At 41.8% G+C, this 25,911-nt stretch overlaps 1 protein-coding gene across 1 annotated transcript in view; it reads right to left on the bottom strand.

The window, feature by feature from the left end:
• LOC115932769 (AP-3 complex subunit beta-1-like) overlaps positions 1 to 25,911 on the bottom strand; it is a 158,520-nt gene that overhangs the window by 128,621 nt on the left and 3,988 nt on the right. Inside the window, 8 exon segments of the mRNA XM_063708061.1 lie at positions 5,503 to 5,574; positions 5,661 to 5,715; positions 7,210 to 7,307; positions 11,403 to 11,558; positions 19,305 to 19,332; positions 20,319 to 20,413; positions 20,716 to 20,847; positions 22,679 to 22,856. Of these exon segments, the coding sequence (XP_063564131.1) occupies positions 5,503 to 5,574; positions 5,661 to 5,715; positions 7,210 to 7,307; positions 11,403 to 11,558; positions 19,305 to 19,332; positions 20,319 to 20,413; positions 20,716 to 20,847; positions 22,679 to 22,856 (814 nt within the window).

The raw sequence follows: 25,911 nt of genomic DNA, 5'->3' as shown, positions 1-25,911 counted from the left end.
TTCTCCCATTCTGTAGGTGGCCTGTTCACTCTGAAGGAAGTTTCTTTTGCAACGCAGAAGCTCTTTAGTTTAATTAGATCCCATTTGTCTATTTTGGCTGTTGTTACCATTGCTTTTGGTGTTTTAGTCATGAAGTCCTTGCCCATGCCTATGTCCTCAATGGTATTGCCTAGATTTTCTTCTAGGTTTTTATGGTTTTAGCTCTAACATTTAAGTCTTTAATCCATCTTGAATTAATTTTTTGTATAAAGTGTAAGGAAGGGATCCAGTTTCAGCTTTTTATATATGGCTAGCCAGTTTTCCCAGCACCATTTATTAAATAGGGAATCCTTTCCCTATTGCTTGTTTTTGTCAGGTTTGTCAAAGATCAGATGGTTGTAGATATGTGGTGTTATTTCTGAGACTTCTGTTCTGTTCCATTGGTCTATATATCTGTTTTGGTACCAGTACCATGCTGTTTTGGTTACTGTAGCCTTGTAGTATAGTTTGAAGTCAGGCAGCATGATGCCTCCAGCTTTGTTCTTTTTGCTTAGGATTGTCTTGGCAATGTGAGCTTTTTTTTGGTTCCATATGAACTTTAAAGTAGTTTTTTCCAATTCTGTGAAGGAAGTCATTGGTAGCTTGATGGGGAGGGCATTGAATCTATAAATTACCTTGGGCCGTATGGCCATTATCACTATACTAATTCTTCCTATCCATGAGCATGAAATGTTCTTCCATTTGTTTGTGTCCTTTTTTATTTCACTGAGCAGTGGTTTGTAGTTCTCCTTGAAGAGTTCCTTCACATCCCTTGTAAGTTGGATTCCTAGGTATTTTATTCTCTTTATAGCAATTGTGAATGGGAGTTCACTCATTAATTTGGCTTTCTGTTTGTCTGTTCTTGGTCTATAGGAATGCTTCTGATTTTTGCACATTGAGTTTTTATCCTGAGACACTTTGCTGAAGTTGTTTATCAACTTAAGGAGATTTTGGGCTGAGATGATGGGGTTTTCTAAATATACAATCATGTCATCTGCAAACAGGGACAATTTGACTTCCTCTTTTCCTAATTGAATACCCATTATTTCTTTCTCTTGCCTGATTGCCCTGGCCAGAACTTCCAACACTATGTTGGACAGGAGTGGTGAGAGAGGGCATAATTGTCTTGTGCCAGTTTTCAAAGGGAATGCTTCCAGTTTTTGCCCGTTCAGTATGATATTGGCAGTGGGTTTGTCATAAATAGCTCTTCTTATTTTGAGATACATTCCATCAATACCTAGTTTATTGAGTGTTTTTAACATGAAGGGCTGTTGAATTTTGTTGAAGGCCTTTTCTGCATCTATTGAGATAATCATGTGGTTTTTGTCATTGGTTCTGTTTATGTGATACATTACATTTATTGATTTGCCTATGTTGAACTAGCCTTGCATCCCAGGGAAGAATCCAACTTGATCATGGTGGATAAGCTGTTTGATGTGCTGCTGAATTCGGTTTGCCATTATTTTATTGAGGATTTTTGCATCGATGTTCATCAAGGATACTGGTCTAAAATTCTCTTTTTTTTGTTGTGTCTCTGCCAGGCTTTAGTATCAGGATGATGCTGGCCTCATAAAATGAGTTAGGGAGGATTCTCTCTTTTTCTATTGATCGGAATAGTTTCAGAAGGAATGGTACCAGCTCCTCTTTGTACCTCTGGTAGAATTCGGCAGTGAATCCGTCTGGTCCTGGACTTTATTGGTTGGTAGGCTATTATTATCTCAATTTCAGAGCCTGTTATTGGTCTCTTCAGAGATTCAACTTCTTCCTCGTTTAGTCTTGGGAGTGTGTACGTGTCCAGGAATTTATCCATTTCTTCTAGATTTTCTAGTTTATTTGCGTAAAGGTGTTTATAGTATTCTCTGATGGTAGTTTATATTTCTGTGGGATTGGTGGTGATATCTCCTTTATCATTTTTTAATGCATCTATTTGATTCTTCTCTCTTTTCTCCATTAGTCTTGCTAGCAGTCTATCAATTTTGTTGATCTTTTCAAAAAACCAGCTCCTGGATTCACTGATTTTTTGAAGGGTTTTTCGTTATTGGGTATTTCGTTTTTGAAGGGTATTTCATTATTATTGAAGGGTATTTCGTTATCTTAGTTATTTCTTGCCTTCTGCTAGCTTTTGAATGTGTTTGCTCTCACTTCTCTAGTTCTTTTAATTGTGATGTTAGGGTGTCGATTTTAGATCTGTCCTGCTTTCTCTTGTGGGCACTTAGTGTTATAAATTTCCCTCTACACACTGCTTTAAATGTGTCCCAGAGATTCTGGTACATTGTGTCTTTGTTCTCATTGGTTTCAAAGAACAGCTTTATTTCTGCCTTCATTTCGTTATTTACCCAGTAGTCATTCAGGAACAGGTTGTTCAGTTCCCATGCAGTTGTGCAGTTTTGAGTGAGTTTCTTAATCCTGAGTTCTAAATTTGATTGCACTGTGCTGTGAGAGAGTTTGTTGTGATTTCTGTTCTTTTACATTTGCTGAGGAGTGCTTTACTTCCAACTATGTGGTCAATTTTAGAATAAGTGCAATGTGGTCCTGAGAAGAATGTATATTCTGTTGATTTGGGATGGAGAGTTCTGTAGATGTCTATTAGGTCTGCTTGGTGCAGAGCTGAGTTCAAGTCCTGGATATCCTTCTGTCTCGTTGATTTGTCTAATATTGACAGTGGGGTGTTAAAGTCTCCCATTATTTTTGTGTCGGAGTCTAAGTCTCTTTGTAGGTCTCTAAGGGCTTGCTTTATGAATCTGGGTGCTCCTGGATTGGGTGCATATATATTTAGGATAGTTAGCTCTTCTTGTTGAATTGATCCCTTTACCATTATGTAATGGCCTTCTGATCTTTGTTGCTTTGAAGTCTATTTTATCAGAGACTAGGATTGCAACTCCTGCTTTTTTTTTTGCTTTCCATTTGCTTGGTACATCTTCCTCCATCCCTTTATTTTGAGCCTACGTGTGTCCCTGCAGGTGAGACAGGTCTCCTGAATACAGCACACTGATGAGTCTTGACTCTTTATCCAATTTGTCAGTCTGTGTCTTTTAATTGGGGCATTTAGCCCATTTACATTTAAGGTTAATATTGTTATGTGTGAATTTGATCCTGTCATTATGATGTTTGCTGGTTATTTTGCCCATTAGTTGCTGCAGTTTCTTCATAACATCAATGGTTTTTACAATTTGGGATGTTTTTGCAGTGGCTGGTACTGGTTGCTCCTTTCCATGTTTAGTGCTTCCTTCAGGAGCTGTTGTAAGGCAGGCCTGGTGGTGACAAAATCTCTCAGCATTTGCTTGTCTGTAAAGGATTTTATTTCTCCTTCACTTATGAAGCTTAGTTTAGCTGGATATGAAATTCTGGGTTGAAATTTGTTTTCTTTAAGAATGCTGAATATTGGCCTCCACTCTGTTCTGGCTTGTGGGGTTTTTCTGCTGAGAGATCCGCTGTTAGTCTGATGGCCTTCCCTTTGTAGGTAACCCGACCTTTCTCTCTGCCTGCCCTTAACATTTTTTCCTTCATTTCAACCTTGGTAAATCTGACAATTATGTGTCTTGGGGTTGCTCTTCTCGAGGAGTATCTTTGGGGTGTTCTCTGTATTTTTTGAATTTGAATGTTGGCCTGCCTTGGTAGGTTGAGGAAGTTCTCCTGGATGATATCCTGAAGAGTGTTTTCCAACTTGGTTCCATTCTCCCCGTCACTTTCAGGTACACTAATCAAACGCAGATTTGGTCTTCTCCCACAGTCTGTTATTTCTTGGAGGCTTTGTTCATTTCTTTTAAGTCTTTTTCTATAACCTCGTCTTCTTGCTGTATTTCATTAATTTGATCTTCAATCATGGATACCCTTTCTTCCACTTGATCGAATCGGCTATTGAAGGTTGTGCATGTGTCACAAAGTTCCCGTGCCACGGTTTTTAGCTCCAACAGGTCATTTAAGGTCTTCTCTACACTGTTTATTCTAGTTAGCCATTTGTCTAACCTTTTTTCAAGGTTTTTACCTTCCTTGAGGTGGGTTTGAACATGCTCCTTTAGCTCGGAGAAGTTTGTTATTACCCCCTTCTGAAGCCTACTTCTGTCAACTCGTCAAAGTCATTCTCCATCCAGCATTGTTCCATTGCTGGCGAGGAGCTGCAATCCTTTGTAGGAGAAGAGGTGCTCCGGTCTTTAGAATTTTCAGCTTTTCTGCTCTGGTTTCTCCCTATCTTTGTGGTTTTATCTACCTTTGGTCTTTGATGTTGGTGACCTAGAGATGGGGTTTTGGTGTGGATATCCTTTTAGTTGATGTTGATGCTATTCCTTTCTGTTTGTTAGTTTTCCTTGTAACAGTCAGGTCCCTCAGCTGCAGGTCTGCTGGAGTTTGCTGGAGGTCCACTCCAGACCCTGTTTGCCTGGTTACCACCAGCAGAGGCTGCAGCACAGCAAATACTGCAGAACAGCAAATATTGCTGCCTGGTCCTTCCTCTGGAAGCTTCGTCCCAGAGGGGCACCCGCCTATATGAGGTGTCTGTTGGCCCCTACTCGGAGGTGTCTCCCAGTTAGGCTACACGGGGGTCAGGGACTCACTTGAGGAGGCCATCTGTCTGTTCTCAGAGCTCAAACACTGAGCTGGGAGAACTACGGCTCTCTTCAGAGCTGTCAGACAGGTACACTGATGTCTGCAGTTGTCTGCTGCCTTTTGTTCAGCTATGCCTTGCCCACAGAGTGGAGTCTATAGAGGCAGTAGGCCTTGCTGAGCTGTGGCGGGCTCTGCCCAGTTCAAGCTTCTGAGCTGGTTTGTTTACCTACTCAAGCCTCAGCAATGGTGGATGCCCCTCCCCAAGCCAGGCTGCTGCCTCGCAGTTCAATCTCAGGCTGCTGAGCTAGCAGTGAGCAAGGCTCTGTGGGCGTGGGACCTGCTGAGCCAGGCATGGGAGAGAATCCCCTTGTCTGCCAGTTGCCAAGACCTTGGGAAAAGCGTAGTTTTTGGGTGAGAGTGTCCCATTTTCCCAGGTACAGTCTGTCCTGGCTTCCCTTGGCTAGGAAAGGGAAATCATCCGACCCCTTGTGCTTCCTGTGTGAGGCAACACCCCACTCTGCTTTAGCTCGCCCTCTGGGGCTGCACCCACTGTCCAACCAGTCCCAGTGAGATGAACCAGGTATCTCAGTTGGAAATGCAGAAATCACCCATCTTCTGTGTCAATCATGGTGGGAGCTGCAGACCGGAGCTGTTCCTATTCGGCCATCTTGGAACAAATCTCCGAAGTTATTTATTTAAATGCCTGTCTCCTTCAGTAATCTGTGAGTTATTCAAGTTGTAGGTAGCATGGCTTAACTTTACATTATCAGAATGTAGTACAGTAATTAGTATATAATAATATAGATTGAAAAGTATAAAGAAAAACCATTAACTTTATCAATGTGTTTTGAAAAGCAGGACTGCATCCCACAGATGATAAAAGCTATAAATCTCTTCAAAACAAATGTGTTAAAAGCCTCTGAAAAATGAAAGCATACATACCTTCAGTGTCTTGATCATAGTTGGATCAGTTGACCTAACATAGAAACTCTTCAGATAAGGTTCAAACATCCCCTGGATTACAAAAATAAATACAAAAATACATTATGGTACTAATGTGTTCATGTGTCTCTTAAATTACGTGTTCAGAACATACATACCTTTCTTTGAATTGACATAGTTGCTATATTTTGTAGGACAATATACTGCACCTCCCTAGAAATCAAAAGAGAATTTTTACTGGTATATGTTCCAATGAAACATCTTTGAGTAAGCACTACAATAATGAAAACGAATTAGCAATAATTTCAAGTGAATGAGACTCTTAAATGTAATAATGAAAAGTTTTTAGTAAATCTTAGACGTGTGCCTTTTTAATGCACTTTTCCTATAAAATACCAATAAATTAGACGTGATTCATCATGAAGAATAGTTAAAACAAATTTTATAATAAAGTGCTCCTAAAATATGAAGTTAACATTGTACCTGTTTTGAACACATCCAAGGAAGGTATTCTTAGGGTTAATAGGGGTAAATATGACCACACTGTTATTATAAACTCATTAAATAACTCATTCTTCCCAGGGCAAAGGCCAGATTTAAAAAGTAGTCATGTTATTTTTAGACCCAAATATCTAAAAAATGAACTGAATCTGGTATAAGGCTTCACGTGAAAGACCAATTCCAGGTCTTTCTGATATCCTTTGAACTAGCCATAGGAAAAAAAAAGTATTGAACTAGCAAAAGAGAAAAATAATAGCTGGATATACAGATAGGGAGAATAGGAACACAAAGGAAATGGCATCTCATTTGTTACTAAGCCAGTCAAGAGCTACAATTGTGGACTAAGTTCCAGTTAAGGGCAAAAATAAATACATAGTTTTTTTCCTTCCAACCCAATTAGTGGAAACAAGCACATAATGAAAAACATTGTTTCAAATTAAAACAACTAATTACTGAAAAATAGCTAAGGTATGTCAAATAGCTGAAATGAAGGTATTCTTAAACACAGAGAACAAATATCTGAATTAAACCTGAAATCATGATTCTCATGTTATATGTCATGGAAACTCAATAAATTGTTTTGAATTGTTAACCTAAACCACTAAATTATAAAGAGGTAAAATCAAAGAAGGTGGCATGCTCTGTCTGTCTATCTGAAACTAAGAGTATGCAATCTTTAAAATGAGTAGCTATTAAAAACACAGCTCTCTTTTTAGAGTGGAGCAAAGCAGAGTAATTAAATATTCCAGCTTTATAGGAAGCACAATTCTGGCATAAACTACATTACTTATCATACACATTGCTCTATATAAAACCATGTATTAATACATTAAGTCAATCTGATAGTACTTCAGTATAGTTTTTCAGTGATTCCAGATTTACCAAAACTCCCAAACATCATTATTGCCATACCTAAAAATTTCAGACACTCATACTAGGCTACTAGTGACACCCTAGTATTATGCTACAAAATATTTTCAATATCTTTGGGCTTGAGGTTTAAAAAATTTCTGTATTTATCATTAAGTTTGAGATAAATGTATAAAGACTTTTATAATAATCCCCTTAAGTATGAAATCTTACTGATCGATTGATTAAAATATAGTCAGAGTTATATATTAAATGCCTGAAAGATTACATTTGTTCAAACATTACTTTTGAAGGAATACAAAAGAAAAAAAAAACATATATAAAATCATGACCTACCTATTGCTATGAAGTAAACGCACTAGTGATTTAGAAATTATGCCAGCTTCAGATTTTGGTGATATGTGCCAATACAGCTGAGCAACTGCCATAACCACCTACAAGATAAAGCATAAAAATAACAGAACTATGAACACTAGAGCACTCTACAACCTCAAAATCCATTCCTACACATTATTTCCTCTAAGTCCTACAAATTCCTGTGACGTAAAATGGAATGTTACTCTTCGTAGTGAGTTGAAGAAGTGTCCCCCACCCCCAGTGCCCAATACTATCCTCAGAATCTGATCTTATTTGGAAGTGGGATCTCTGCAGAAAATATTAATATAAGAATTGAAAGGAGATCATGCTGGTTAAGAGCCCTAAATCGAATGAACGTGTCCTTATAAGAGAAAAAAAAAAGGACAAAAAGAGACACCGTGAAGGCCATGTGAAGATGGAGATAATTAGTGTGATACATCTATAAGCCAAGCAATGCCACGGATTGCTGGCAATCACCAGAAGCCAGGAAAGAGAAGGTTTCTCCCTCAGAGCGTACAGAAGGAACCAATACTGATTATACCTCGATTTCAGACTTCTGGCTTCCTGAAATGTGACAGAATAAATTTCTGTTGTTTTAATCCACTCAGTTTGTGGCAATATGTATGGCAGTGCTATGAAAAGAATACATCCTCAGAAAAAAAAAGAGACACTGAATGAACTGCTCGAGGTGTAACAGCTAGTACGTGGCAAAGCTCAAGACACTCGAAATTCCATGCTCCTCAGCTGCTGCTCTGAGACTGGGGCTTTTTAAGAATTATAAGCATGCCTTTCTAAATGAAGCCAGGATAACAGTAACTAGTAGGCTGAAATAAAGAAAACTCAGCACATTTAAGTTACAATTAAAGAAACTCCATTAAAACAAATACATCTACAGCAGTAGCATTTAAAATACTCTTGTTTTTAAAAACACAGAACCTTAAAAATGGCTTCTGGTTCAAAGCCATTATAAGGGTGATTAAAAGACTGGGCACAGTGGCTCACGCCTCTACTCCCACCCCTTTGGGAGGCCGAGGCAGGTGGGTCACTTGCAGTCAGGTGTGAGACCATCCTGGCCAACATGGTAAAACCCCATCTCTACTAAAAATACAAAAATTAGGTTAAGCGTGGTGGTGCACACCTGTAATCTCAGCTACTTGGGAGGCTGGGACACGAGAATCGTTGAACCCAGGAGGTAGAGGTTGCAGTGAGCCGAGATCATGCCACTGCACTCCAGCCTGTGCAACAGAGTGAGACTCTGTCTCAACAAAACAAAACAAACAAAGAGTGACTGGAATTTCTTTGTCTCAAAACAGAAGAGTACTGTTTCCCCTAAGTGCCTCTACACTCAGATTCAGAGTGACAACTGCAGAGACATAGCTACAGATGTTACCAATGCTGCCTTTGGCTCAAAGAACACACTAATATTAATTTAATTCTGCCTGGTCTATAAAGTTTGAACAAATATATAGCAAAAGTTCTATTAATATATATGCCTAAATAGTATACAGCACAGAAGAATGTTTGAGGTTAAAAAAAAAAAAGTTTCTTCTGAAACTAAAGAACCGTTTTTAAAAATACAATATATAGGGTCCTAAATTTACTGTTTGCCATTTCTTGTACTTTCTTACAAGTTTGATTTATAGCTTTAAGATATTAGTTGAGAATTTAAAAAATGCAAGAATATCTCATTTCTTCACTTGTGAACTGCAAATATAAGTTCGTTACAAAATAAACTCTCCTGAATTTTAAATCTTATAAAATAAAAGAATCTCAATTAATGATTGACCTAATCCAAGATCAGTCATTTAAAAAAATATTAACGCATATACCTGGCTAATAAGTATTAGTGAATGATAGAAAAGAAAGCTGAATCTTAATTTTAATCTATCTTACAGATAGTAAATCCTTTTCCCTTACAAATAAAAGTCCAATCCTACTGGCAAGAAAGCAAACTGTACTTCCTATACATGTCAATGTCTTTAAAATTCTAGCTGCCACTTGGCATGCCATCTGTTCTAATATATTAGGGTACTCCAAAATCCAAAAGGACTAAATGAGCCTCTTTTTCCTCAGTATTTAGAAATCCAACAGTTGAAAGTCTCTTTGATACCCAGATTTGAAATGTATAGGGTAATTTGTAAACGCCATGAAAAAAGTTCCCAAAACTTCAAAATCCAAAAAGACTAAAAATATACAACCTTATAGACCTTCTACAGTTACATCATGCCTGTTCATAATAAAGTGCATCCTATAAACACTTTTCTACTCTTAACCATTCATGCCGCTGTCACCTTATTTAGACTGTTAGAATAGCCTCCTAACATTCCGCTTTCAGTATCTATCTCCAACACAAACTACATAGCAATGACGTATTATGTTTCCTGAAAGAAATTCTCAAAGTCTCTCCATAAACTTAAGTATGAGGTTAAAAAAAATCTATCCACAATTCTTCAAAAGTTAGCCTTTACTCATATTTAGCAGCATCCCAAAACAAGGTACCAAAATACACTGACACAAAAAGTAAACCACCTCTATTACAGCATCAAGTAAGCAGGGAACCCAAACAAAATGGGACCAAAAGTACAAACTGCCACTATTTGTTTCACTATTTGAAAACGTTTTTGATCCATAAGTATTTGAACTATAAAATCAATTTCTAAGACCTAGTTAAATGAACAGTGAGTCACTCATAAAGTAGAGTTTAAGATGGCAAATTACAGCTACCTAACTAGCATCTGGCTAAGCTGAATACATTAAAATATAAGCATATTTTACAACACCCATGAAATAGTATTTTCGTTATGACTAGGCATGATTACTGAATAATGATTTGGAAACTAAACCACTAGGTATTAGACAAAAATTGTTCTTGATAACTTGGATATACAAAGCTGTAAGCTCTAAATTCTCAAGAATCAGAAAAATAATGCAAATTCCACATATTTGAAGTTTTTACTAACTGAACAGAACAATTCATCAAGAATATTTTCTCAATTAAAATCTTTAAGAACATGTTTAACTTAAATCCGTCAAGCCTTTGGATATAACTGCCAGTTAACAGGAAACACAGAATATAAAAGAATTAAATGACACTATAAAAGATGCAACCATCCCATTCCAGTAGGTATAGCAAACAAAAAAACAAAATAAAAAGAAGCAGCAGCAATCAGACAAACCCAGAAGGACATTCTGCAAGACTTGACAGGCTTTAAAAGATGCAATGCATTAGATAATGGTTTGGATAAATCATCCAAAAAGAATAATTTAAGATCAATTGGTATTAAATGAAATGAAATTTTATTAAAATAAAAAGTGGAGAGGACTGACTAGAGAAAAAAAGGTTAGAAAATGCTATGTACAGTATGATTTTTATCTTGGTTAAAAAATATATATATATATGTATGTGTAACCATGAATATATGTACACTTATGCAGATTAGAAAGATCTGGAAGAAAATACACTAAGACATAAGTGATTTCTGAGTGTTGAGAATGTGATGTTTTAATTTTCTTTTTAGTTTTGCTAGCCTGTAATTTCTAATTTTGTATTGTGCACATGTATTCTTCTAAAATATAAATGGTTATATAAACAAAAGGTGTCGAACAAACAAAAAAAACCTTATGACCCAAATAAAGATGATTTTTAATTACTATTACTGCCAATTTACATTTATAATATGTGAGGCATTACCTTTGTTAGTCTCTTAAAAATTCTATCAGACAGATACAAACAGTATGGACTAATGCCAGATCAAGTACCCCCAATCACAATGGAGTAACTGATAAATATACATAGTTCTTATATAAGAGCTAATATAATCCAACCAATTGAGAAACAACTTAGAAATATCTTAAGAAAAGCCAATTAACAAAACCATTAAAACATAAATGAAGTCCAATAGGCCAAACCAGGTATTGTCATCAAAACCTAACTCTGCATACCTGGAAACATGGAAGGCTGAAATATATTTAGGTATTACTTCTCAGACATCAGGCCTCTAATTCTATAGCTTACATTCCACACTGTACTTCCAACTATCCATTACGTCATTTGGTGTGTAAACAAACAAATGCTCCATTAGCACACACAGACTCACTTACTAAACTGAGATATTTTTAATTGCTGTTTTTTAAAAACCAGTGAATTATTTCTTATAAGGATTTTAACATACCGCAGCATTCCTGCTCTGAAGCAAAGGCTTTGTATTTCTAATTAAGAGTCTATGATCTGGATCCATAGTATACGGCTTCTTCCTTTTGTCAGTCTTTTCCTTCTGATCATCATCAGATTTGTAGAAATTCTTTCCATTGTCTTCTAATTCATCACCCTACAATGAAAGAAATCCAATCCCAAGATTACTTTAGACCTTGAACAATCTGCATATTATATAGTCAAAGAAAACTTTCTTTTAAACATCTACAATAACATTTTACCGTAGAATACTTCTGTTTAGGCAATTTAAAAATATTACACAACCTATATCGAATAAAGGCCTATTGATTTTTCTCATATTTTATAACAAGTTACTGTGCTATAGATGATGTGCTTCTATTGTATTACAAAGTAAATTTTTGACTATTAAATCCCCATAGAAATACCTATAGTCCCTCAAAAGGAACACATGACCATTAGATTTTAACAAGGCCTATAATACTACCTAAAACCTGAAAACTATTTCCATAAATTGTCAGCCACTCTGTAACTAGATCAAAGAGTCAAAAAAACAGGAGCATTGTTTGAATAGTAACATAAAAGAAATCACAGTAAAGTGTGACACGTAAAAACTAGTGTTGTTAAGTAGGTCCCTGAGTTGTCAAGAAAATGTCTCAGTTTGAGATTTATAAATATCCAGAGGAGCTGATTCTAGGTTTTTGTTTTGAATTCTTTATCTCTGCCAATAAAATATGCCTACAGGCATTTAGTGCTCAAAACAAACAAACAAAAAACCAAACACACACAATAATGGCCACATACATCCAATTCAACTCCTGTTTAGAGGTAACTTCCGTTACCAAGTATCTGAAACATACTTTCTGCTTCCAGGAAGATGGAGTAGATGTACTTTTCCCCATCTCTCTCACTAAGTAGAGATCTAAAAAAGCAGAACACTACATGTAAAACATATATAAAACAAACATAAGAAGACTTTGAAAGGCAAAAAGGAGGAGCACTGGATAGGAACCTCAAGATCCAAAGAAAGACAGACCAGTGAGTTCCCTGGGTTTTCTTTTTATTTCATATATCCACAACTCGGTGCAGAAGCTGGCAACAAATGCAGATGAAAGAAACCCCCAGAACTGCTCTCTCTAGCCAAAGGACCAGGAAAGGGGCAGTCTAGCAAGACATAAAACTTTTGGAAGTAACTACTCAAGTGCAGCCCAACACCAGATAAAAAATTATGGCCCTACCCCCAACCCCACCAGTAGAGGCTGAGATGGTGATCCTAGACTTCTACCCTTATTAGGCTGTAATGAGATGCCTCAACCACCTCACTAGGTGGTTTCAGAAAAGGCCAAGATGGGATTGAGATTTTCATCTCTACCAAGAGGTAACAAGGCATTCTGATATTGTCAGTGAAGACCAAGTGAGGAGCTTGGACTTCTAAGCCCATCCATTAGTGTCAAGGTGACCTTATTCCTCCTCACTGTGATGATGTCAGAGGAGGCCTAGTGCATAGTCAGGACTTGCAGCACCACACCTAGTAGTAACCAAAGTCAGCCCCGCCCACACCCTGGTGGTTGTCAGGGAAGGACACACATAGAACAGTACCTTGTATCCCTCCTACCAGACAGCTATCAGAGGAAGATGGTTGGGGAGCCAGAAATCCCACATTCACCTATGGTAACAATGAGTACAATCCCTCTGAAGTGTCAGTGGAGGATAAGCAGGGAATCCGGACTCCTGCTATGACCTGGCAGTAATGAGACAGCACCCCTCTCTCTTTCCACCACCCTTCCCTGCTAGAGTGGTATCAAACAAAGCCAGTTAACCTGAAGGTTTAAAAAGATCCAGTCTCAAAGTATCCAAAATGTCCAAGTTTCAATTAAAAAATCACTCATCATTCCAAGAGACAGGAAGATCTCAAACTGAATAAAAATAGATAACTAGCAGATGCCAATACCAAGATAATAGAGATATTGGAATGATCTGATTATTTTTTAAAAATCATTAAAAAATGCTTCGATGAGCAATTGAGAACATCCTGGTAAAAAATACAGAAATAGAAGGTTTTAGCAAAGAATTATAAAGTCTACACTGGGCTCAGTGGCCCAAGCCTGTCATCCCAGCACTCTGGGAGGCCAAGGTGGGCAGATCACCTGAGGTCAGGAGTTCAAGACCAGCCTGGCCAACATGGCGAAACCCTGTCTCACTAAAAATACAAAATTAGCCTGGCTGATGGGGCACACCTGTAATCCCAGCTACTCGAGAGGCTGAGGCAGGAGAATTGCTTGAGCTCATGAGGCGGAGGTTGCAGTGAGCCAAGATCGCGCCATTGCCCTCCAGCCTGGGCAACAAGAGCAAAACTCCATCTTAAAAAAAAAGGAAAAAAAAAAAAAAAAAAAAGGCCAGGCACGGTGGCTCACGCCTGTAATCCCAGCACTTTGGGAGGCCGAGGTGGGCAGATCACGAGATCAGGAGTTAGAGACCAGCCTGGCCAACATGGTGAAACTCCATCTCTACTAAAAATACAAAAATTAGCCAGGCATGGTGGTGGACGCCTGTAATCCCAGCTACTCAGGAGGCTGAGGCAGGAGACTCACTTGAACCCTGGGAGGCGGAGGTTGCAGTGAGCGGAGATTGCGCCACTGCACTCCAGCCTGGGCGACAGAGTGAGACTCCATCTCAAAAAAAAAAAATTATAAAGTTTAAAGAAAGAAATAGAAGATATAAAGACCAAATAAAAACTGTTACGACTGGCAAATACAAGAACCAAAACTAAAAACCTAATGAATGGGATCAAAAGCAGAGAAGGAGGACAAAAGAAATAATCAGTAAACTGGAACACAGAACAACAAGATTTACCCAATCTGAACAAAGATAAAATAGACTAGGGACAAAAAAAAATCAAAACTAAAAAACAGGCTGGGTGCGGTGGCTCATGCCTGTAATCCCAGCACTTTGGGAGGCCGAGGCGGGTGGATCACGAGGTCAGGAGATTGAGACCATCCTGGCTAACACGGTGAAACCCCGCCTCTACTAAAAAAATACAAAAAATTAGCCGGGCATGGTGGCGGGTGCCTGTAGTCCCAGCTACTCGGGAGGCTGAGGCAGGAGAATGGCGTAAACCTGGGAGGCAGAGATTGCAGTGAGCCGAGATTGGCCACTGCACTCCAGCCTGGGTGACACAGCGAGACACTGTCTCAAAAAAAAAAAAAAAAACAAAAAACAAAAACAGAGTCTCAGGGACCAGTGAAACTGCAACAAAAGACCTAACATTCCTTTCACCTATTAATCAATCCTGGAAGGAGAAGAGACAGAGGCAAGAGTTGAAAGAGAACTCAAAGAAATAATGACTGCAAACTTTTTAAATTTGGCAAATAAAACTACAAATTGAGGAAGCTGAGTAAACCCTAAACAGGATTAAACCCAAAGAAATCCAAAATAGCACACATTATAGTAAAACCTCTGAAAACTAAAGACAAAGAAAAACAAATCTTGAAAGCAGGATAGGAGAAATGACACTTTACCAGTAACAGAAAAACAAGTCTAATGACAGCAGATTTCTCATCAAAAACCATGGAGGACAGAACACAGCAGACCAACTGAAGGAGAGGAACTATCAAAAGAGAATCTTATATCTAGCAAAAATATATTTCAGGAATGAAGGGGGAGAAAATCAAGACATTTTCAGATAAAGGAGAACTAGAGTATTTGTTATAAGCAGACCTATCCTGAAAGAATGGCTAAAGGAAGCTCTTTAGACAGAAAGGAAATGATAAAAGATGGAATCTTCAAACATCTGGAAGGAAGAAAGAATATGGCAAGGAAAAATATGAGTACATATAATAGTTTTTCCTTCTCCTCTGAGTCTTTTAAATTATATTAGATGGTTGAAGAAAAGTTGTAACACTGATACTGTTCTAAATGCATATAAAGGACATACCTAAGAAAACTATTTATAAAGTGGAGAGAAAAAAGAGATCAAAGGGAGGTAAGTGGTTAAAAAGTTTGCCCCTTGAAGTGTAACATGAGGACACCAGTAGACTGTGATGGTAAGATGATAAGTTATGCATGTAAAATGTAATACCTACAGCATCCAGTAAAAAAGCTACACAAAGAGATATATTCGTGCTTTGGTAGAAAGATTACTTAAGGCCAAGGTAGAAAGATTACTTAAGGCCAGGAGTTCTAGACCAGTCTGGGCAACAGAGCAAAACCTTGCCTCTACTACAAGTAAAAAAAAAAAAACTAAACTCAGCCATTCATGGGGGTATGTACCCATAGTCTTAGCTGCTCAGGAAGCTGAGGTGGGAGGATCACTGGAGCCCAAGAGTTTGAGGCTTCAATGAGCTATGATCAAGCCACTGTGCTCCAGCCTGGGTGACAGAGTGAGACCCTGTCTCTAAAAAATTTCAAAAAAAAGGTTTTAATTAATAAAAAAAGAGATATATTCAAATTAACTGCAGATAAGCAAAGATGGAATACTAAAAAATGTTGAAATAACCCACAGTAAGAGAAATGAAGACTAGAGAGAACAAAAAACAAAAAACTAAATGGAAAGCTTAAGCCTTAAAAATAAATAATTAGATTAAATGTAAATCAGTATGCTGATTAAAAGACAAAGGCTGGCAAAGTAGATTAAAACCCATGACTCAACTATATGCTGCCTATAAGAAATTCACTATAAACACAAAGATAAAGGCAGGTTAAAAGTAAAAGGATGGAAAAATACATAACATGCTAATATTAATCAAGGGAAAGCACAATGACTATATTAATATGAGATAAAGTACACTTCAGAGCAAAGAAAATTACAACAGAGAAGGACATTATAGAATGACAAAATGGATAATCTACAATGAAGGTTATATACCATATAATTCCATTTATATAACATCCTTGAAATAACAAAATTATGGAAACAGAAAGATTAGCGGTTGCCAGGGGTTAAGGGTTGGGAGTAAGGTTAAACATGTGGAATAAAGTTGGTTTGGCTATAAAACGGCAACATGAAGACTCCCTGTGATGGAAATGTTCTCAGTTTTTACTGTATCAATGTCAATATCCTGGTTGTAATACTGTATTAGAGTTTTGCAAGATATTACCACTGGGGAAAATTGAGTAAAGGTTATGCCAGATCTCTCTCAATTATTTCTTAAAATTTCATGTGAATCTAAATTATCTTTTAAAAACCATTTAATTGAATAAAACTAAGGAGATAAAAATCAGTAAGTCACTTAAAAGCAATGTGTTGTATTTATGCATTGTTATACATAACAATAAAGAAAATTATCTAAAATGTTTTAGGTTAATATCACTTAAGCATTTTTCCCTTGCTAGGTGCCTACAGATTTTACACAATCTTTCCTTAAATCTTGACATAAATATCACTGGAAAACACCTTTCATCAAAAGTACAACTTTTAGGTCTCTCAGAATAGGAATAATATTAGCTTAGTGCTTTTTAAATCCACAGGCAAAAAATCTTATAAAATTATTCAGAGAAAACTCAAAAAATTTATACTCTTTGAAAACAAAAGTATTTCTACTAATACTCATCTTCAAAATTAAACTAGAAATCATAACATTATCACCTTCCTTTGAATACAGAATTCAAAACAAACACACTACTTGTCTTTTAGTGCTTAATAAAAAGGCTATAAGTGAGATACACTTTTATATCAAAGCTGGACTTGAGTGACTGTTCCTTTATGGAGCTCCAGGCTAAAGCAGTTCTGTTAAGTACATTAGTAAACCAATAAAACACAAATAATTAAATGCTCTAAGCATAAGCACTCACAATCTTAAGTCATGGTTAATTTAAACAAATATTCAAACTCTACCTGAAAGTGATACATAATGAAAGTGCTGTATTAACAGACACAGCACTATTACTAACAAAATCATCAAAATGTACATAAAAAACTGCTTTTTATAACCATCTACTCATTCCATTTCTTCCTCATTGTTAATTAACATACTTCATAAGAGTTCAATTACATTATTTTAATGAAAGATACATATGTATTGCTTATTTTACTGTACAAATGTTTAAGATTATGGCAGTATATTATAATAGTAAAACTACAAACCACTGCTCAAGGAAATAAAAGAGGACACAAGCAGATGGAAAAATATTCCATGCTCATGGATAGGGAGTATCAATATCATGAAAATGGCCATCCTGCCCAAAGCAATTTATAGATTCAATGCTATTCCCATTAAACTACCATTGACATTCTTCACAGAACTAGAAAAAACTATTTTAAAATTCATATGGAACCAAAAGCAGCTCACATAGCCAAGACAATCCTAAGCAAAAAGAACAAAGCTGGAGGCATCATGCTACCTGACTTCAGACTACACTACAAGGCCGCAGTAACCAAAACCGCATGGTACTGGTATAAAAAGAGTCACATAGACCAATGGAACAGAATAAAGAACTCAGAAATAAAACCACACATCTACAACCATCTGATCTTCAACAAATCTGACAAAAACAAGCAATGGGGAAAGGATTCCCTATTTAACAAGTGGTGCTGGGAGAACTGGCTAGCCATATGTGAAAAACTGAAACTGGAGCCCTTCCTTACACCTTATACAAAAATTAACTCGATGCATTAAAGACTTAAATGTAAAACCTAAAACTATAAAAACCCTAGAAGAAAATCTAGGCAATACCGTTCAGGACATCGGCATGGGCAAAGACTTTATGATGAAATTGCCAAAAGCAACTGCAACAAAAGCAAAAATTGACAAATGGGATCTAATTAAACTAAAGAGCTTCTGCACAGCAAACAAAACTATCATCAGAGCAAAGAGACAACCTACAGAATGGGAGAACATTTTTGTAATCTGTCCATCTGACAAAAGGGCTAAAATCCAGAACCTACAAGAAACTTAAGCAAATTTCCAAGAAACTAACAACCCCATTAAAAAGTGGGCAAATGGTATGAACAGACACTTCTCAAAGAAAGATATACATGCAGCCAAGAAACATATGAAAAATAGCTCAACATCGCTGATCATTAGAGAAACGCAAATCAAAACCACAATGAGATACCATTTCATACCACTCAGAATGGCAATTATTAAACACTCAAAAAACAGATGCTGGCCAGGCTGCGGAGAAACAGGAATGCTTTTACACTGTTGGTGGGTACATAAATTAGTAAAATCATTGTTGAAGACAATGTGCTGATTCCTCAAAGATTTAGAACCAGAAATACCATGTGACCCAGCAATCTCATTACTGGGTATATACCCAAAAGAGTATAAATCATTCCATTATAAAGATACATGCACGCAAACGTTCACTGCAGCACTATTCACAATAGCAAAGACACGGAATCTACCCAAATGCCAATCAATGACAGACTACATAAAGAAAATGTGGTGCATACACACCATCAATACTATGCAGCCATAAAAAGGAATGAGATAATGTCCTTTGCAGGGACATGGATGAAGCTGGAAGCCATCATTCTCAGCAAACTAATGCAGGAACAAAAAACCAAACACCACGTTTTCACTCATAAGTGAGAACTGAACAATGTGAATACACGGACACAGCGAGGGGAACAACACTTACTGGGGCCTGTCAGGGGAGGGTTAGTGGGGAGAGCATTAGGGAAAAGAGCTAATGGATGCTGGGCTTAATACCTGGGATTACAGGCGTGAGCCACCACGCCTGGCCTAATTTTTATTTCTTTGTAGAGACGGAGTCTCACTTTCTTGCCCAGGCTGGTCTCAAACTCCTTGCCCCAAGTGATCCTCCCACCTTGGCCTCCCAAAGAGCTGGGATTACAGGCATGAGCCACTGCTCCTGGCCAACGGTGTCCTATCTTATCTCACAACCCCATTCCTGGAGAATCTGGCATAGGGAGTTGGAGCTATGGCTCAGGGACACTGACCTTGGAGACTTGAACCCTGGTCTGAGGTCTGCAGGGAAATTTTCAAAGGGAAAATGTCTGAGTACTTGTTTCAGAAACTTCCAGAGGCAGAAAGCAGGAGACCTGTACAACCTGTGAGCTAAGAAGACAGACCTGGCCGGGTGCGGTGGCCCATGCCTGTAATCCTAGCACCTCGGCAGGCTGAGGCGGGTGGATCACTTGAGGTCAGGTGTTCGAGACCAACTTGGCCAACATGGTGAAACCCTGTCTCTACTAAAAATACAAAAATTAGCCGAGCATGGTGGCACACAGTTGTAATCCCAGCTAATCAGGAGGTTGAGGCAGGAGAATCACTGGAACCCAGGAGGTGGAGGTTGCAGTGAGCCAAGATTGTGCCGCTGCACTCCAGCCTGGGTGACAGAGCAAGACTCCATCTCAAAAAAAAAAAAAAAAAAAAAGACAGAAGACAGAGCTGAGCTGAATGCAGAACTGTGGGGAAAAATAAAGGGGAGGGGCCGGGCGCGGTGGCTCATGCCTGTAATCCCAGTACTTGGGGAGGCCGAGGCGGGTGGATCACAAGGTCAGGAGATCGAGACCATTCTGGCTAACATGGTGAAACCCTGTCTCTACTAAAAATGCAAAAAATTAGCCAGGCGCGGTGGCGGGTGCCTGTAGTCCCAGCTACTTGGGAGGCTGAGGCAGGAGAATGGCGTGAACCCGGGAGGCGGAGCCTGCAGTGAGTCGAGATCACGCCATTGCACTCCATCCTGGGGACAGAGTGAGACTCCATCTCAAAATAAATAAATAAATAAATAAATAAATAAATAAATAACAAATAAAGGGGAGGTGGAGCCCAGCCGGGATGAGAAGGATGCTGGCTAGGTGGGCAGGGGCTGAGGGGACCCTGGAGCCATGTCTCCTGACCTCTCACCCCTGAGCGGCCCCCCTGCCCTGCCCTGCCTGCCTGTAGCCAATTCCCAAATGTCAGCCCCCACCCCACCCCTTGCGGCCGGCTGCCCAGCTCCATGCACTTACTCGTCATGCCGCCGGCTCTTGGACTGGTCGGGCTGCAGCCGGAACCAGCCCTCCTCCTGCTGCGCCACCTGCAGTCTCTGGACATCGATCACCACCTGGGGACATAGTGGCAGTTTTCCTGGAGCTGGGAGACTTAGGTCTCCTCCTTGCCAACTACTGTTCTTAGTGGGGAGGGGCCCCTTCCAAGGGTCCCTGAGTGCCAGTGGTGGTGGGGGGAAGTTGCTGTTTCTGGCAGACAGTGGAGGTGGTGGGGTAGTCCCAGGCTTCCTGAGTGTCCCTCTTTGGGGAAGCCGGAGGGAGGTCCCTGAGGATGGGATGGCTGCAATGGAGCCAGGTGCTGGGGGACAGCAGGTGCAGCCTGCCGGGGGAGGAGGGGGGGCGGGGCGGTGGTGCTCACTTTGCCCAGGAAGTCGTTTCGGCTGACAAGGTCCCAGTCCCAGGCCTCCACGCACAGCGCCTCCATGGCCCCCTCCTGCAGCTCAAATTCAAACGTCTCATTCCAGCGTGGGTAGCATGACTTCTTCACGATCTGCCCAGAGGAGGGTGGGAGGGGGTTAGAGGCTGATGCCACTGGACTCCCCAGGCTGGGCAAAAGGCAGAGCTGCCCTAGACACCTCCCCTGGGTTCCCCACAGCCTCCTCGCCTTGGAGGTTCTGCCACAGCAGAGGTTAAAATGTCCTGTCCAAGTTCCCACCCATTTCTCAGATGGGGAGAACTGAGGCCCAGGGTGGGGAAAAGATGTATCCGAGGCCACACAGCAAAACAGTACTGACTATGAGGATGTGGTGAACAGGGAATACCTCTACACTGCTGGTGGGAATGTGAGCTAGTACAACCACTATGGAAAACAGCGGAGATTCCTTAACTAACTAAAAGTAGAACTACCATTTGATTCAGCAGTCTACCCAGAGGAGAAGTCATTATACAAAAAAGATACTTGCACACATATGTTTTTGTTTTGTTTGTTTTGTTTTGTTTTTGAAACAGTCTTGCTCTGTCGCCCAGGCTGGAGTGCAGTGGCACGATCTCAGCTCACTGCAACCTCTGCCTTCTGGGTTCAAGTGATTCTCCTGCTTCAGCCTCCCAAGTAGCTGGGATTTCAGGGGCCTGCCGCTACGCCCGGCTAATTTTTGTATTTTTAGTAGAGACAGGGTTTCACCACGTTGGCCAGGCTGGTCTCAAACTCCTGGCCTCAAGCAATCTGCCAGCCTTGGCCTCCCACAGTGCTGGGATTACAGGTGTGACCCACTGCGCCTGGCCAAGATACTTGCAGACGCATGTTTATAGCAGCACAATTTGCAATTGCAAAAATGTGAAACCAGCCCAAATGTCCATCAATCAACAAGTGGATAAAGAAACTGTGGTATATATATATACGATGGAATACTACTCAGCCATAAAAAAGGAATGAATTAATTGCATTCACAGCAACCTGGATTGGATTGGAGACTATTATTCTAAGTGTAGTAACTCAGGAATGGAAAACCAAACATCGTTATGTTCTCACTCATATGTGGGAGCTAAGCTATGAGGACGCAAAGGCATAAGAATGACACAGTGGACTTTGGGGACTCGTGGGGGAAGGGTGGGAAGGGGGAGAGGGACAAAAGACTACAAATTGGGTGCAGTGTATACTGCTCGGGTGATGGGTGAACCAAAATCTCATAAATCACCACTAATAACTTATGTAACCAAACACCACCTGTTCCCCAATAACCTATGGAAATAAAATATTAAAAAAACAAAGCAAAACAAACAAAAAACACAGGGCTGGGCGTGGTGGCTCATGCCTGTAATCCCAGCACTTTGGGAAGCCGAGGCGGGAGGATCACTTGAGGCCAGGAGTTCGAGACCAGCCTGGCCAACATGGTGAAACCCCATCTCTACTAAAAATACAAGAAATTAGCCTGGTGTGGTGGTGTGTGCCTGTAATCCTAGCTACTCGTGCGGCTGAGGCAGGAGAATCTCTCGAACTGGGAAGGCAGAGCCTGCGGTGAGCTGAGATCCAGCCACTGCACTCCAGCCTGGGTGACAGGGTGGGACTTGGCCTCAGAAAAAAAAAAAACACCACAAAACACAAAACAAAAACAGTAGCGACTATACTGAGACAGCAGACCTTGGTGTCTTCGTGCCCAGGACTGGGCCCTCGACTCTGGACGTTTCCCGGGGGTGGGGAAGGCAGCATGGGTGTTCCCAAATAAACCCCACTCCGGCTGTCTCAATCCCCTCCTTACCCCCAAGCATGGCCGGGAGTGAGCGAAGTTGGCCCCAGAGGTCCTGGGACCTATTATGTCCCCTCAGAGAAGTCGCCCCTTTCCCTGGGCCTCCTCTGTAAGACTGTGGCCCCCAATCTGTCCCACCAGGGGACGGTGAGCAGGTGGTGAGGTGAGCAACGGGGGCGTGGCTGGCACGTCCCCCGAGCCCCCTGCCCCTTCCCTGCCCTCTGGTCTCCTCACCGAGGTCTCCTGTGTCCGGCCCTTGTAGCGCACTCGGACGAAGGGGTCAGATGCGCCATTGCGGTCCTTTGGGGCCAGATCCCTGGTGGGGGTGGAGGAAGATTGGATCATCGACTTGTCCCTGAGCCCCCCCTCCCCCACTTGTCACCACCATTATGTAACCACAGCGGGCCAAAAGGCCTGGGCACATTCCGTCCCTGGCAAGCTGACTGTGGACAGTGCGCCTCTGCCTTCTGGGCCCTGCTCCCATAGCCATCTCCCCAGGATCGCCCATGTGGCCAAGAACCCCCCAAAGTAGAGGCCATGGGTCCTTCCCACCAGGCAGCTGCAGGCCAGTGGCTGCACCTTGCTCTGGGGGTGGCAGGGGGGTGGTGTGAGTGCTGCCAGGGAACCGCCGGGGCAATGTTCCCGGCCCTCCATTCCCAGGGCTGCCCTGAGCCTCGGTTTCCTCATCAGGAAAATGGAAAAGTGAATCGCTACTGGGCTCAGGTTTAGGGAGAGAGTGTGCTTCTGGAAGGTCTGCCCCAGTAATGTCGCTCTACTTGGTGGAGGAGTGAGGTGCAGCCCTGATGGGCGGCCCTGCCCTTTCTCCATAGATGGGTCTTTACACAGCCCTAGTCTAGTCACGGTACCCCCAGCTTTTTTTTTTTTTTTGAGACGGAGTCTCGCTCTGTCGCCCAGGCTGGAGTGTAATGGTGCAATCTTAGCTCACTGCAACCTCCGCCTCCCGGGTTCAAGTAATTCTCCTGCCTCAGCCTCCTGAGTAGCTGGGATTACAGGTGCCTGCCAAAAACACCCAGCTAATTTTCGTATTTTTAGTAGAGACGGGGTTTCACCAGGTTGGCCAGGCTGCCCTCGAACTCCTGACCTCAGGTGATCCGCCTGCCTTGGCCTCCCAAAGTGCTGGGATTACAGGCGTGAGCCACCGCGCCTGGCCCTTTTATTCTTTTCTTTTTTTTTTAAACAGGGTCTTGCTCTGTTGCTCAGGCTGGAGTACAGTGATGCAATCATAGCTCACTGCAGCCTCCACCTCCTGGGCTCAAGCAATCCTCCCACGTCAGCCTCCTAAGTAGTTGGCACTATAGGTGTGCCCCACCACACCTGGCTAATTTTTAAATTTTTTTGTAGAGACAGGATCTTGCTGTTGCCCAGGCTGGTCTCGAAATCCGGGCCTCAAGAGATCCTCCCACCTCTGCTTCCCAAAGCACTGGGATTACTGGAGTGAGCCACTGCACCCTGCCAGTATCCCCTACTTGGAACTCTTTGTGGAAGAACACCAAAGCCCACTCATCTTCGATATTTTAAGCCTCTCATACCTGTCTTTCTTCCCCCTCAAGACTGTCTAATAAAACCCCAACATTGAGGCTGGGGGCAGCAGCTCATTCCTATAATCCCAGCACTTTGGGAAGGAGGCTGAGGCAGGAGAATTGCTTGAACCTGGGGAGGCAGAGGTTGCAGTGAGCCAAGAAAACGCCACTGCACTCCAGCCTGGGCAACAGAGCCAGACTGCCTCAAAAAAAAAAAACAAAAAAAAACAGCCCGGGTGCAGTGGCTCACGCCTGTAATCCCAGTACTTTGGGAGGCCGAGGCAGGCAGATCACCTGAGGTCAGGAGTTTGAGACCAGCCTAGCCAACATAGTGAAGTCCCGTCTCTACTAAAAATACAAAAAATTAGCCGGGCGTGGTGGTGCACACCTGTAATCCCAGCTACTAGGGAGGCTGAGGCAGGAGAATTGCTTGAACCCAGAAGGTGGAGGTTGCAGCGAGCTGAGATCAGGCCACTGCACTCCAGCCTGGATGATGGAGCGAGATTGTCTCAAAAACAAAAAACAAAAAAAACCCAAGGTTTTACTGAAATATTGAGAATCTCCCCAGAAAAAATAAGGAGGAAATGTTCTTTCTTCCTCTGCAGCAAATGGACCTTCTTAGGCTGACTTGGAATTGCAGCAGGAGTCTCATTGCCGAGGACAACGGGGGACAAGTCCCCTCACTCTGAGAGAGGCCTGGACATTCCTCTCCCCTGCTAGGACTCACTAGAAGGCCAACCACTGTGGCCCCAGAGGATGGGAGAGGGGAGATTCTTGGAGAGAGGGGAGGGCCAGGGAGACATGCTTCCATGCCTCCCATCTCCGTGGGTGACGATGGGTGCCTGGGAGAAGTGGCCCCGAGGTCCCAGAGCCCGGCCACGTGTGTGAGCGGGTGCACACGTATGCATGCCTGTCCCCCAGACAGCCTGGTGCCCGGAAAGGATAAGGATGGAGGAAGCGGGTGAGTTGGGGTGGGGCGGGGGGAATGAATGTCAGAGGCCAGAGAATGAGCGAGTGTGGGGGCGTCGCTGAGGCTCGGCCCAAGCCCAGACATTTTCCATCCATTTCTATTTTCTCAGGACAGAAAATAACTCCCGGGAAGCCAGAGTGAGCAACATGGGCATCATCCGACCTACACCCCTCTGCCCAAGGGAAGTCTTCCTCTTAGGCAGGCTGACCCCTCAAGGGTGGGGGGAACACTGGCTCCATAGGGCTGCCTGGCTGGGGGCCACCCTCCTGCCTCACAGGCAGGGAGCGACTTGGGGAGGTGGGTTTGGAGCCAGAAGGGAAGATGCTTCTCACGGACAGAGTGTGACTCAGACCCAGGCCCAGACGGGAGTGCAGCCTGCAGCTAAAAATACCCTGGGGGTTGGGGGGTGGCCCTGTCACAGGTGACTCAGGCCCATGGAACCATCCAAACCACTGTCCCTCCTTGGGGGAACCCTCAATTTGCCCATCGGGAGATTTTCAGCAACTCTTTTCACCCCCCCCAGCCCCACGAGGGACCCACTTACACACACTCCCACCAGGCCAACTTCACACTGGCGTTAAACATAGGGAAGCCGGCCTTAGCACTGGGGGACTGAGGCTGTGTGATCAGAGTTCGGGCTCTCCTCACCCGTACCCCCTACTCCACTCCTCTGTGATGGCTCCAGTTCCTCCATGAGAACATTAGACTGTCCCTTAAGGGACATATCCCCTTGAGTGGAAATCACCCAAGAAGCATCTTCAAGTCCAGAAAACCTCCCCAGACCCTCTCTTTTTCCTTTTTTTTTGAGATGCAGTCTCGCTTGTCACCCAGGCTGGAGTGCAGTGGCGCCATCTCGGCTC

The sequence above is a fragment of the Gorilla gorilla genome, chromosome 6, assembly GCF_029281585.2.
Source record: "Gorilla gorilla gorilla isolate KB3781 chromosome 6, NHGRI_mGorGor1-v2.1_pri, whole genome shotgun sequence".
NCBI classification, from domain to species: domain Eukaryota; kingdom Metazoa; phylum Chordata; class Mammalia; order Primates; family Hominidae; genus Gorilla; species Gorilla gorilla.
Note: the sequence above shows the minus strand (reverse complement) of the source record. Positions and strands in the feature narration are given on the sequence as shown.